At 44.0% G+C, this 14247-nt stretch overlaps 1 protein-coding gene across 2 annotated transcripts in view; it reads right to left on the bottom strand.

Moving 5' to 3' along the window:
* The window catches only part of pyroxd2 (pyridine nucleotide-disulphide oxidoreductase domain 2), a 34603-nt gene that overhangs the window by 7134 nt on the left and 13222 nt on the right, over positions 1-14247 (bottom strand). For both annotated transcript variants that reach the window (XM_055929547.1, XM_055929557.1), the window contains exons 6-11: positions 14079-14232; positions 13866-13927; positions 3274-3371; positions 2980-3121; positions 2584-2718; positions 658-730 (exon numbers count right to left, since the gene is read on the bottom strand). In XM_055929547.1, coding sequence (XP_055785522.1) covers positions 658-730; positions 2584-2718; positions 2980-3121; positions 3274-3371; positions 13866-13927; positions 14079-14232 — 664 coding nt within the window. The remainder of the gene's footprint in view (positions 1-657; positions 731-2583; positions 2719-2979; positions 3122-3273; positions 3372-13865; positions 13928-14078; positions 14233-14247) is intronic.

The raw sequence follows: 14247 nt of genomic DNA, 5'->3' as shown, positions 1-14247 counted from the left end.
AGCATGATCATTACACAGGTGCACTTTGTGATGGGGGCAATAAAAGTCCACTCTAAAATGTGAAGTTTTGTCACAACACAATGCCACAGATGTCTCAAGTTTTGAGGGAGCGTGCAATTGACATGCTGACTGCAGGAATGTCCACCAGAGCTGTTGCCAGATAATTTAATGTTAATTTCTCTACCATAAGCCGCCTCCCAATTTCGTTTTAGGGAATTTTTCAGTCCGTCCAAACGGCCTCACAACCGCAGACTACCTGTAACTGTGCCAGCCCAGGACCCCCACATCCGGCTTCTTCACCTGACAGATCTTCTAAGACCAGCCACCCATACAGCTGATGAAACTTTGTGAGAAGACCTATTTGGTCTCATGGTCTGACAAACACCACTCTAGCTCTGCCAACTTTCACCGCAGATGCGTAAGGGCGGTGGATTGAGACACAGCCCATGCAAAAAACATATCTCTAGTTTAATCAGACAAATTCTGATGGCGATTTAGTTTTATTAAGTTAATTCGATTTCCACTTGGCTGCAGAAATTGTATGCTAAGGGTTTCTTAAAGTAAGTACTTTAAGTACTTAAGTACAGTAAGTACTTGAAGAAAGGTAGTTAAACAACACAAAAGGAAAGTATGTGGTAGATATGATAAGGGTCATACCATTAATCTTAGTGACAGGGGAGGTGTAGTCTATCTGATCTACAGCTTTGATGAATGCTGGAGAAAGAGCACTCTGTGAGAAGCAAAACAGAGGGGTTAGGGTTAAGGTAAGAGGACACAAACACGATAATACACTTCTGAGTACAATATTTTTTGAACAATTATTGTTCTCTTCCTGAATGTAATGTATATAGACTATTGTCTCTTCAATAGCCTACTTTTTCAAGTATTCAGACCCCTTGACTTTTTCCACATTTTGTTATGTTACAGCCTTATTCTAAAATGGATTAATAAAAAAGAAATCCTCAGCAATCTACACACAATACCCCATAATGACAAAGTAAAAAACGTTTTTTATTTTGCACAAATTTATGAAAAAACAAACAAACAGATACCTTACTTACATCAGTATTCAGACCCTTTGAGGCTCGAAATTGAGCTCAGGTGCATCCTGTTTCCATTGATCATCCTTGAGATGTTTATACAACTTCATTGGAGTCCACCTGTGGTAAATTCAATTGATTGGACATGATTTGGAAAGGCACACACCTGTCTATATAAGGGCCCACAGTTGACAGTGCATGTCTGAGCAAAAACCAAGCCATGAGGTCAAAGGAATTGTCCGTAGAGCTCCAAGATGAGGCCCAGATCTGGGGAAGGGTACCAAAACATTTCTGCAGCAATAAAGGTCACCAATAAAACAGTGGCCTCCGTAATTAATAAATGGAAGAAGTTTGGATCCACCAAGACTCTTCCCAGAGCTGGCCGCCTGGCCAAACTGAGCAATCGGGGGAGAAGGGCCTTGGTCAGGGAGGTGACCATGAACCGGATGGTCACTCTGACAGACCTGTAGTTCCTCTGTGGAGATGGGAGAACCTTCCAGAAGGACAACCATCTCTGCAGCACTCCACCGATCAGGCCTTTATGGTAGAGTGGCCAGACGGAAGCCACTTCTCAGTAAAAGGCACATGACAGCCCGCTTGGAGTTTGCCAAAAAAGCACCTAAAAGACTCTCAGACCATGAGAAACAACATTCTCTGGTCTGATGAAACCAAGATTGAATTCTTTGGCCTGAATGCCAAGAGTCATGTCTAGAGGAAACATGGCACCATCCCTACGTTGAAGCATGGTGGTGACAGCATCATGCTGTGGGGATGTTTTTCAGCGGCAGGGACTGGGAGACTAGTCAGGATCGAGGCAAAGATGAACGGAGCAAATTACAGAGACATCCTTGATGAAAACCTACTCGAGAGCGCTTAGGACCTCAGACTGGGGTGAAGGTTCAACTTCCTACAGGACAACAGCCCTAAGCACACATGCAAGACAACGCAGGAAGTCTCTGAATATCCTTGAGTGGCCCAGCCAGAGCCCGGACTTGAACCCAATCGATCATCTCTGTAGAGTCCTGAAAATAGCTGTGCAGCAACGCTCCCCATCCAACCTGACAGAACTTGAGAGGATCTGCAGAGAAGAATGGGAGAAGCTCCCCAAATACAGGTGTGCCAAGCTTGTAGCGTCATACCCAAGAAGACTCGAGGCTATAATCGCTGCCAAAGGTGCTTCACCAAAGTATTGAGTAAAGGGTCTGAATACTTATGTAAATGTGATATTTCAGTTTATTTTTTTTATACATTTGCAAACATTTCTTAAAACCTGCTTGGTTTTGTCATTGTGGGGTTTTGTGTGTAGATTGATTAGGATTTTTTTTGTTGAATAAGGCTGTAACCTAACAAAATTTGGGAAAAGTCAAGGGGTCTGAATACTTTCTGAAGGCACTGTTAATAAGCTATGGAATTTTGAGCTTGTTCTCCAACGGGATAGTCTCACATTGCCAGTCTCACATTCAATCTGACTGGAGGTTAAAGTTCATCACCAGTCTTGAGGTGTGTTAAGATGTGAAAGTGTGTTACCTGTAAGATGCATTACCTGAGGAGTGAGTGTTTTAAAGGTGACGTAGGGTGTAGCGTTGGACAGTACCACTCTGCTGTAGATCTCTGTGCCATCCTTCAGGACCACCCCCTTGGCACTGCCATCTGACCCTACCAAGACCTGATGCACATCCTGTAACCCATATGCATGCACACCCACACACAGATATCATACAAGAACACATTATATTACCCATTAGCTATTAAATTCAAAAAGGTCGAGTTACCAACTAGGGAACCACTAGATAACCACTCCTGGGGAAATTAAATCTGTCCTATATGGCTGTATGTATGTTTATTCACTGTATTATAATCAGCTGGACCATTACAGTTTAACATTAACTGAAAACACTATGGAATAGAACAAATGTGAAAGCCTATCCAGCCAGCTGACCTGTTCAGTAAAGATGTCTGCTCCGTGGGAGCGGGCAGAGCTAGCGATGGCCTTGGACACCCCTCCCATGCCCCCCTCCACATAACCCCACGCTCCCTTCTCCTTCTCCAGCTCCCCCATCACATGATGAAGGAGGACATACCTGCGGGGGGAGATACAAAGGGGGAAACTGTATTGTCAAAAACATATATACAATATAATGTTCTATTCAATTCTGAGAGGGGTGTGTGTGTGTGTGTGTGTGTGTGTGTGTGTGTGTGTGTGTGTGTGTGTGTGTGTGTGTGTGTGTCTCACCCACTGCCAGGGCTGTTAGGGCTGGTCATAGCTCCTATCACAGCATCTGTAGCCAGTGTGGCTTTAAGAGGCTCAGATTCAAACCAACGGTTCAGGATCTGAGAATTAAAAATAAATAGTATAGATATTCAGCAAGACACAGAAGACGCTGGAAAGCTTTACAACATGGACACAACTGGAATCAGATGAGGAAGGGTTAGACCACAACGCCAATATCCTAATTCAATATTGTAGCTATATATATATATATATATATATATATATATATATATATATACATACATACATATACAGTTGAAGTCTGAAGTGTACATAAACCTTAGCCAAATACATTTAAACTCAGTTTTTCACAATTCCTGACATTTAATCCGAGTAAAAATTCCCTGTCTTAGGTCAGTTAGGATCACCACTTTATTTAAGAATGTGAAATGTCAGAATAAAAGTAGAGAGAATTATTTCTTTCAGCTTTTATTTCTTTCATCACAATCCCAGTGGGTCAGAAGTTTACATACACTCAGTTAGTATTTGGCAGCATTGCCTTTAAAATGTTTAACTTGGGTCAAACGTTTCAGGTAGCCTTCCACAAGCTTCCCACAATAAGTTGGGTGAATTTTGGCCCATTCCTCCTGACAGAGCTGTTGTAACTGAGTCAGGTTTGTAGGCCTCCTTGCTCGCACACGCTTTTTCAGTTCTACCACAAATCTTCTATGGGATTGAGGTCAAGGCTTTGTGATGGCCACTCCAATACCTTGACTTTTGTTGTCCTTAAGCCATTTGCCACAACTTTGGAAGTATGCTTGGGGTCATTGTCCATTTGGAAGACCCATTTGCGACCAAGCTTTAACTTCCTGACTGATGTCTTGAGATGTTGCTTCAATATATCCACGTAGTTTTCCTCCTCATAATACCATCTATTTTGTGAAGTGTCAACATGATGCTGCCACCCCAGTGCTTCACGGTTGGGATGGTGTTCTTCGGCTTGCAAGTCTCCCCCTTTTTCCTCCAAACATAACAATGGTCATTATGACCAAACAGTTCTATTTTTGTTTCATCAGACCAGAGGACATTTCTCCAAAAAGTACGATCTTTGTCCCCATGTGCAGTTGCACACCGTAGTCTGGCTTTTTTATGGCGGTTTTGGAGCAGTGGCTTCTTCCTTGCTGAGCGGCCGATATAGGACTCATTTTACTGTGGCGTTAGATACGCTTGTACCTGTTTCCTCCAGCATCTTCACAAGGTCATTTGCTGTTGTTCTGTGATTGATTTGCACGTTTCGCACCAAAGTATCTCTAGGAGACAAAACGCGTCTCCTTTCTCTGTGGTATGACTGCTGCGTGGTCCCATGGTGTTTATACTTGCGTACTATTGTTTGTACAGATGAACATGGTCCCTTCAGGCATTTGGAAATAGCTCCCAAGGATGAACCAGACTCGTGGAAGTCTACAATTGGTTTTCTGAGGTCTTGGCTGATTTCTTTTGATTTTCCCATGATGTCAAGCAAAGAGGCACCGAGTTTGAAGGTAGGCCTTGAAATATATCCACTGGTACACCTCCAATTGATTTAAATGATGCCAATTAGCCTATCAGAAGCTTCTAAAGCCATGACATCCTTTTCTGGAATTTTCCAAGCTGTTTAAAGGCACATTCAACTTAGTGTATGTAAACTTCTGACCCACCGGAATTGTGATACAGCGAATTATAATGTAAACAATTGTTGGAAAAATGACTTGTGTCGTGCACAAAGTAGATGTCCTAACCGATTTGCCAAAACTATAGTTTGTTAACAAGAAATATGTGGAGTGGTTGAAAAATGAGTTTTAATGACTCCAACCTAAGTGTATGCACACTTCCGACTTCAACTGATTTTTCACCAACATCATCTTCAGTGTTTTAACCAAATAATGTCTCATTATCAGCTAGGATCACAACTTTATTTTAAGAATGTTAAATGTCAGAATAATAGTAGAGAGAATGATTCATTTCAGCTTTTATTTCTTTCATCACATTCACAGAGGGTCAGAAGTTTACATACACTCAATTAGTATTTGGTAGCATTGCCTTTAAATTGTTTAACTTGGGTCAAACATTTCAGGTAGCCTTCCACAAGCTTCCCACAACAAGTTGGGTGAATTTTGGCCCATTCCTCCTGACAGAACTGGTGTAACTGACTCAGGTTTGTAGGCGTCCTTGCTCGCACACGCTTTTTCAGTTCTGCCCACACATTTTCTATAGGATTAAGGTCAGGGCTTTGTGATGGCCACTCCAATACCTTGACTTTGTTGTCCTGAAGCCATTTTGCCCTAACTTTGGAAGTATGCTTAGGGTCATTGTCCATTTGGAAGACCCATTTCCGACCACGCTTTAACTTCCTGACTGATGTCTTGAGATGTTGCTTCAATATATCCACATAATTTTCCATAATCTTCCCGCCATCTATTTTGTGAAGTGCACCAGTCCCTCCTGCAGCAAAGCACCCCCACAACATGATGCTGCCACCCCCGTGCTTCATAGTTGGGATGGTGTTCTTCAGCTTGTAAGATTCCCCCTTTTCCTTCAAACATAACGATGGTCATTATGGCCAAACAGTTATATTTTTGTTTCATCAGACCAGAGGACATTTCTCCAAAAAGTACGATCTTTGTCCCAATGTGCAGTTGCAAACCGTAGTCTGGCTTTTTTAATGGCGGTTTTGGAGCAGTGGCTTCTTCCTTGCTGAGCGGCCTTTCATGTTATGTCGATATAGGACTCGTTTTACTGTGGATACAGATATTTTGTACCTGTTTTCTCCAGCATCTTCACAACGTCCTTTACTGTTGTTCTGGGATTGATTTGCACTTTTTGCACCAAAGTACGTTCATCTCTAGGAGACAGAACGCGTCTCCTTCCTGAGCGGTAAGACGGCTGCATGGTCCCATGGTGCTTATATTTGCGTACTATTGTTTGTACAGATGAACGTGGTACCTTCAGGCGTTTAGAAATTGCTCCCAAGGATGACCTAGACTTGTGGAGATCTACAAATATTTTTCTGAGATCTTGGCTAATTTCTTTTGATTTTCTCATAATGTCAAGCAAAGAGGCACTGAGTTTGAAGGTAGGCCTTGAAATACATCCACAGGTACACCTCCAATTGACTCAAATGATGTCAATTAGCCTATCAGAAGCTTCTAAAGCCATGACATAATTTTCTAGAATTTTCCAAGCTGTTTAAAGGCACAGTCAACTTAGTGTATGTAAACTTCTGACCCACTGGAATTGTGATAGTGAATTATAAGTGAAATAATATGGCTGTAAACAATTGTTGGAAAAATGACTTGTGTCATGCACAAAGTAGATGTCCTAACAGACTTGCCAAAACTATAGTTTGTTAACAAGAAATTTGTGGAGTGGTTGAAAAACGAGTTTTAATGACTCCAACTGTAACGGTTGTCCTCCTTCTCTTCATCCGAAGAGGAGGAGCAGGGATTGAACCAAAATGCAGCGGATTGTGAAGACATGATATTTATTAAAGTAAAGACGGAAAACACGAAAATGAAATACACTTGACTAAATAACAAAATAACAAACGGAGGAGACAGACCTGGGCGACGAACTTACATTAACACGAAGAACGCACGAACAGGGAAAATAGACTACACAAAATGACGATGTACAAAACAAACCGAACAGTCCCGTATGGTGCGACAAACACTGACACAGGAGACAACCACCCACACCGAACACTGTGAAACAACCTACCTAAATATGACTCTCAATTAGAGGAACGCCAAACACCTGCCTCTAATTAAGAGCCATACCAGGCAACCCTTAAACCAACATAGAAACAGAAAACATAGAATGCCCACCCAAACTCACGTCCTGACCAACTAACACATACAACAAACTAACAGAAAGAGGTCAGGAACGTGACACCAACCTAAGAGTATGTAAACTTCCGACTTCAACTGTGTGTGTGTGTGTGTATATATATATATATATATATATATATATATATATATATATATATATATAGACAGTTCTGACTCAAACCATTGGTTTAGGATCTGAGAAACAGAGTAGAACGTACAGATATTAATATAACTACTGTTCCCTGGAGGAGGGAACTAGGTATAACATATTCACAGGAAGAAAACTGAAATCACACCCAACGGTCCAATGGTTACCGAGCGTGCCCTCGGAAGCCCCGCCTTCATAGCTATAATACCGGGGCTCGCATTAATTCACTCAATTCAGTACTGCTCTTCAGTGAGCTCAAATCACCTGAAGGTGCGGGCCCAAAATATGTTATACCTCGTTCCCTCCTTTAGGGAACAGTAGTTATATTCATAAATGTATGCTCCATTTCAGTCAGTCACTCGGTATAACATACTATGAGGATATACAGTACAAGCACGCCCCAATCCGGCTTAGAGGGTACCAAACTAGGAGGCCCACGGCAACCAAGCACACACAAGTTCCACCAGCTCCAAAAATGGGTTACAGAAACCACATTTTTCCCTAATACTTTTCTGAGAAGCCTGAAATGGCAGAGCCCCATATAGGGAACCAGAACCTGCTGCAACTTGGCTATGTGCACTGACACGCTGCCACTGCAGCTCAAGTCCATTGAACTGACGGTTCCAAGAACAATACTTACCTTGCGAGCCTGAAATGTCAGAACTTGTACAAGGAACCGTAAGTCCAAAACAATGCATGTATACAATCACAGAATACATAACTGCAGTCGTGGGTGCCAAACTGTCTAGTGTGCCAGAGACAATAGATCCCGACAACACAGAACCTTCCACGGGTCTCAGCCCAACAGGTGGATGATCTCCGGGAACCAGGGTTGTCTGGGCCAACGGGGAGCCACCAGAATCAACAACAGACCCTCCTGACTGACCTTCTCCACAGTGGCCTGAATCAGGTCCACCGGAGGAAACGCATAGAGCAGGGTCTGAGGCCACTGATACACCAAAGCATCTGTTCCCAATGGAGCGTCCAGATCCCTCATTGAGAAGAACAGATGACAATGCAGGTTTTCTTGAGTAAAGCTCTACGCCGGCCCTGCCGAACCCGTCCCATATAGGGCTATGGCGGTCAAAAAAATGTGTAAGGCAAATAACAGGTGAGTGTCCATAAGGCTAGGGGGGGATCTAAGCTTTACCTAAAATAATTGTACAGTGGGGAGAAGAAGTATTTGATACACTGACGATTTTGCAGGTTTTCCTACTTACAAAGCATGTAGAGGTCTGTAATTTGCATCATAGGTACACTTCAACTGTGAGAGACGGAATCTAAAACAAAAATCCATAAAATCACATTGTATGATTTTTAAGTCATTAATTAGCATTTTATTGCATGACATAAGTATTTGATACATCAGAAAAGCAGAACTTAATATTTGGTACAGAAACCTTTGTTTGCAATTACAGAGATCATATGTTTCCTGTAGTTCTTGACCAGGTTTGCACACACTGCAGCAGGGATTTTGGCCCACTCCTCCATACAGACCTTCTCCAGATCCTTCAGGTTTCGGGGCTGTCGCTGGGCAATACGGACTTTCAGCTCCCTCCAAAGATTTTCTATTGGGTTCAGGTCAGGAGACTGGCTAGGCCACTCCAGGACCTTGAGATGCTTCTTACGGAGCCACTCCTTAGTTGCCCTGGCTGTGTGCTTCGGGTCGTTGTCATGCTGGAAGACCCAGCCACGACCCATCTTCAATGCTCTTACTGAGGGAAGGAGGTTGTTGGCCAAGATCTCACGATACATGGCCCCATCCATCCTCCCCTCAATACGGTGCAGTCGTCCTGTCCCCTTTGCAGAAAAGCATCCCCAAAGAATGATGTTTCCACCTCCATGCTTCACGGTTGGGATGGTGTTCTTGGGGTTGTACTCATCCTTCTTCTTCCTCCAAACACAGCGAGTGGAGTTTAGACCAAAAAGCTCTATTTTTGTCTCATCAGACCACATGACCTTCTCCCATTCCTCCTCTGGATCATCCAGATGGTCATTGGCAAACTTCAGACGGGGCTGAACATGCGCTGGCTTGCGCAGGGGGACCTTGCGTGCGCTGCAGGATTTTAATCCATGACAGTGTAGTGTGTTACTAATGGTTTTCTTTAAGACTGTGGTCCCAGCTCTCTTCAGGTCACTGACCAGGTCCTGCCGTGTAGTTCTGGGCTGATCCCTCACCTTCCTCATGATCATTGATGCCCCACGAGGTGAGATCTTGCATGGAGCCCCAGACCGAGGGTGATTGACCGTCATCTTGAACTTCTTCCATTTTCTAATAATTGCGCCAATAGTTGTTGCCTTCTCACCAAGCTGCTTGCCTATTGTCCTGTAGCCCATCCTAGCTTAGTGCAGGTCTACAATTTTATCCCTGATGGTCTTGGCCATTGTGGAGAGGTTGGAGTCTGTTTGATTGAGTGTGTGGACAGGTGTCTTTTATACAGTTAACGAATACTTGTTCTCCCCACTGTAATTAAATTGCCAAAATTATATAGCCTAATGAACCGTCTCCTGCCTATACATAAATAAATAAAATTATTCTAAATAGGCTACTAAAGCATGATTTGGCCACAGATAATATTTTGATTATTTTTTTTAAGTAAGGTTTGTGGATTGTTTAAAATCAATTGCCTATAGCCAGAAGGAAAGGTAGCTCTTGCAATTTGGGCAGATTATTGCTGAGTTGCGACTGTCTGTGAAAAGTAGAGGCTAAGCCAGGCATATCGCAATATTTCAAAATACAATGTGGGAAAACATAGTTTGGAAAGCAAATGGTGGTGCTGTAAGGAGAAAACAATGAAAATACTAATGTCTATTAGTTATCAAAATTCACAATTTAATTGAGCGAACAAAAAGTATAGCCTATCTTATTGCCACCGGCGGAGAGCATCTGCAATATGCACGCTGCAGATATTCACTATTTATCATTGTTGGGTCAGTGATACTTAAAAGTTTGTTTTTGGACAATAATTTCCTCCTCCAGTTTAGATGGATATCATATTCTATTAGTATCTCCCCTTCTCGTAGGCCTATTATATGGACACACACTCCCTCTCTGACTCCAACCCCCGGTCCCCACCAGGTACTGTCTGGAACACACACACTCCCTCTCTGACTCCAACCCCCTGTCCCCACCAGGTACTGTCTGGAACACACACACTCCCTCTCTGACTCTAACCCCCTGTCCCCACCAGGTACAGTCTGGAACACACACACTCCCTCTCTGACTCTAACCCCCTGTCCTCACCAGGTACTCTCTGGAACACACACACTCCCTCTCTGACTCCAACTCCCGGTCCCCACCAGGTACTGTCTGGAACACACACACTCCCTCTCTGACTCCAACCATTCCACGCAGACACACACACACACTGACACACACACAAAGACCACCTGGCTACAGTTAAGTCCAGCGGCACACTCCCTCTCTGACTCCAACCCCGTGTCCCCACCAGGTAAAGTCTGGAACACACACACACACTCCCTCTCTGACTCTAACCCCCTGTCCCCACCAGGTACAGTCTGGAACACACACACTCCCTCTCTGACTCCAACCCCCGGTCCCCACCAGGTTTTTATGTACCTTTTTGTCATCGTCAGCAGTAGGCTACCATATCATTTGTCCTATAAAACATATTCTGCTAATGTCTCCAGTCATATAAAGTGTAGTAGAATTGCATGAAATGTGTTTATAAAAGGCCACATTTTTCCCATGCAAAGAAAGAAGAAATGTATCTGATATAGCCTGCTCTATGCTACATGAGCTCAGCCATGCATTGAACATTTTATTTTTTTTGCAAACAGTGATTGCGTTATAGTATTAGCCTAAATTATGACTATCCAATCTACTCATCACATTAGGAATAATAGGCAAACTTACATAAATGCGATTATGCATGTAATTCTTTATTATAAAGGTGCTTTATTATTATAATTTTTTGTTGTATTTTAGCCCCTTTTACTCCCCAATTTCGATCTTGTCTGCAACTCTGCATTTGGCTCGGGAGGTGAAGGTCCAGTCATGTGTCCTCCAAAACATTACCCACCAAACTGAGCTTCTTTAACACCCGCCCGCTTAACCCGGAGGCCAGCCATACCAATGTGTCGGAGGAATCACTGTTCAACTGACAACTGAGATCAGCCTGCAGGTTCCCGGCCCACCACAAGTAGTCACTAGAGCGCGATGAGCCAAGTAAAGCACCCCCGGCCAAACCCTCCCCTAACCCGGATGACGCTGGGCCAATTGTGCGCTGCCCGATCATGACACAGCCCGGGATCGAACCCGGGTCTGTAATGATGCCTCTAGCACTGCGAAGCAGTGCTTTAGACCGCTGCACCACTTAGGAAGCCATAAAGGTGCATTTTTATGGTGAAAATGATCTTCTCCAGACTTGAAACTCACTCGTCGCCTATGTATGCCAGTTAGGCTACACCGGTTGAAAAGCGGATTAATGTGCTTAATCTTAAGAATTGACTAGGCAGGTAGCCTAGTGGTTAAGAGCATTGGACCAGTAACTGAAAGGTTGCTAGTTCAAATCCCCAGCTGACTAGGTGAAACATCTGTTGATTTGCCCTTGAGCAAGGCACTTAACCTCAGTTTCTCTGGATAAGAGCATCTGTTAAATGATGAAAATGAAATAAATACCACAGCATGGGAAAGCTAGGATCCTCTTTTAAATAGTGTCCAGTCAAAACTGTTTTCACACGCGATTGCGCAATGACTGAGTTTATAAGAACACATTTCGCTAGGCTCTGTAGGCTATGTGCTCTCTAACCTCTAACCATGTTCCAGGGGGTCTTAGGCTTCTACGCTACGTTTGGAGTTATTTGGCCACTTTAATTGTGATACAAACCTTATCAAAACATATAGGCCTATGGGATAGGCTACACGATGTGTGTGACTATGATTTGGGGGGGAAAAAATCACCCCAAAAAAGGCATGTGCTGTTTCTTGCCTTACTGCACAAGCTGGGCATCACTCACAAGTGATAATACATCATTCACAAGTGATAATTGTTATGTCTGTACAGTAGAACAGTCATGCGAGATGTTATTGTTACAGTGGTTGACCCTAGGGTTACGTTACACCCCACGTTCTGTATTGTTCAGTTGACTTTATGACTAAACAAGTACAGTTAGCTCTAACACCTGTGGTTGTTTCTAACCTTCAAACTCAACATTTGGCTACTAGGATGGCTGAATTTTCCCTACCACCACCCTCTCCCTTCCTCGCTCTGCCTGGTGAGCCCCCGGTTCCATGGACTCAATGGATTCCATCTTTTGAAACGTACATTACTGCACTGGGCTTACAAGACGTGAGTGATGCTAGGCTAAAAGAACTGCTGTTGTGGAGTCCACTGCAGAATCTGCTGCAAAGCCAGCCTCCCCTCTCCAGCCTCTTGCTCTCACTGACACGGACCGCTCTGCTCAGACCCTATACACGCAGACGCCCCACTCTCAAGTGGAGAGACCCCCATCATACAACCTCTACGATGTGTCCCACTGGCCCTGCATGCAGACATCGATGCCGAGCTCCGGTGCCAGCTAGAGGAAGACATCATCGAGGCTATTGATGCATCCCCCTGGATCGCAAACCTGGTGGTGTTAAAAAAGAGATCATTCCACCTGTGTGGACCTTAGAGCAGCAAATATGGCCATCATCCCAGACAAATACCCCCTGCAGAAGAGTTCACTGCCCTGTTCTACAGCTCCAGGGATACCTACAGGTGCTGCTACACCGAAGCAGCCACAACCTCATAGCGTTCATCACCCACTTAGGGGTCTTCCGCTACAAGCGCATGGCATTTGGATTCAGCTCTGCCCCCAGCTGCTTCCAAAAGATCTTGATGTCTTTCTACGCGGGGATCCCAGGGGTGGCCATCTACCTCGATGATATCGTTGTTCACAGGCCTACCATCAGGGTCCATGATGTGCACCTACACAGCGTGTTCACTGCACTGGCACAACACAACCTCACTCTCAATGGAGAAAAGTGTTTTTTCTCCACCCCTGCCATTGACTCTGTGTGATTTCACCTCTCTGCCGAGGGGATTTCCCCACTGCACTCCAACACTGCAGGAGCTCCAGAAGGCATCAGCAGACGACCCCACTCTCTCCAAGCTGGTGACCTTCATCACACAGGGCTGGCCCAATAAAGTGCCAGAGGAGCTGTCGTAATACTTCAGGGTCTGAGAGGAGCTGTCCTGCTGGAACGGCATCTGAAAAGTTTGTCAATTGCGTGACACGTTCTTCCTTCAGGCCAGCTAAAGAGCTGGAGAATTTAGGAAATTAATGCGACCCCTGGTATTATAGCCAGGAAGGTGGAGCTTCCGAGGGCAAACTCTGCATCCATTGGCCCGTTGGGCATGATTTCAGTTTACTTCAGGTGAATATGATTGGTCGTTGACTCCCCATAGTATATACTGAAAGGGAACACAGGAGTTACACAGCAGAAATTCAGTCTGAATGGACCCATGCCTGTTAATTAAGTAAGGTGGTACTGGAGAGTGTGAGTAGGCCAACTCACATCATTCTACTAATCATAGTCTAAATGGAAGCGATGATAAGTGAAAGAAACAAAGTGATATAGGTGGTCTATCAACCTTCATTATTGGTGCAGTTACGATCTCATAGAAGTCTGGAATGTTCTTGCCCAGTTTCAGGCCTGTAAACACACAACAGAACAGGTGAATATTATTATGTAATATATTGAAAAATAAAAAACAAATGTATTGTATTATAAATAATACAGTAGTTATTTAACATTTCAGCTGTGTTTATTCACCCTACAAATGTGTAGGAAAACAACTTAGTACCACATTGGACAAGGGGCAAGGCACTCCTCAGTGCTGCCATCCTCCTCCTCAGGGCCCCGCCGGTTAACCCTGCGATGTCTACTGGAGGCGAGTCCAGGAGGGGATGGATGGCCACCGCTAACTTATCCAGGTGGGTTATAAACTCTGGGTACGCCTGGAGTAGGGCAGA

This window comes from Salvelinus fontinalis, chromosome 1, assembly GCF_029448725.1.
Source record: "Salvelinus fontinalis isolate EN_2023a chromosome 1, ASM2944872v1, whole genome shotgun sequence".
NCBI lineage: Eukaryota > Metazoa > Chordata > Actinopteri > Salmoniformes > Salmonidae > Salvelinus > Salvelinus fontinalis.
The sequence above is the reverse complement of the archived record's forward strand: the minus strand, read 5'-3'. Positions and strand labels throughout refer to the sequence as shown.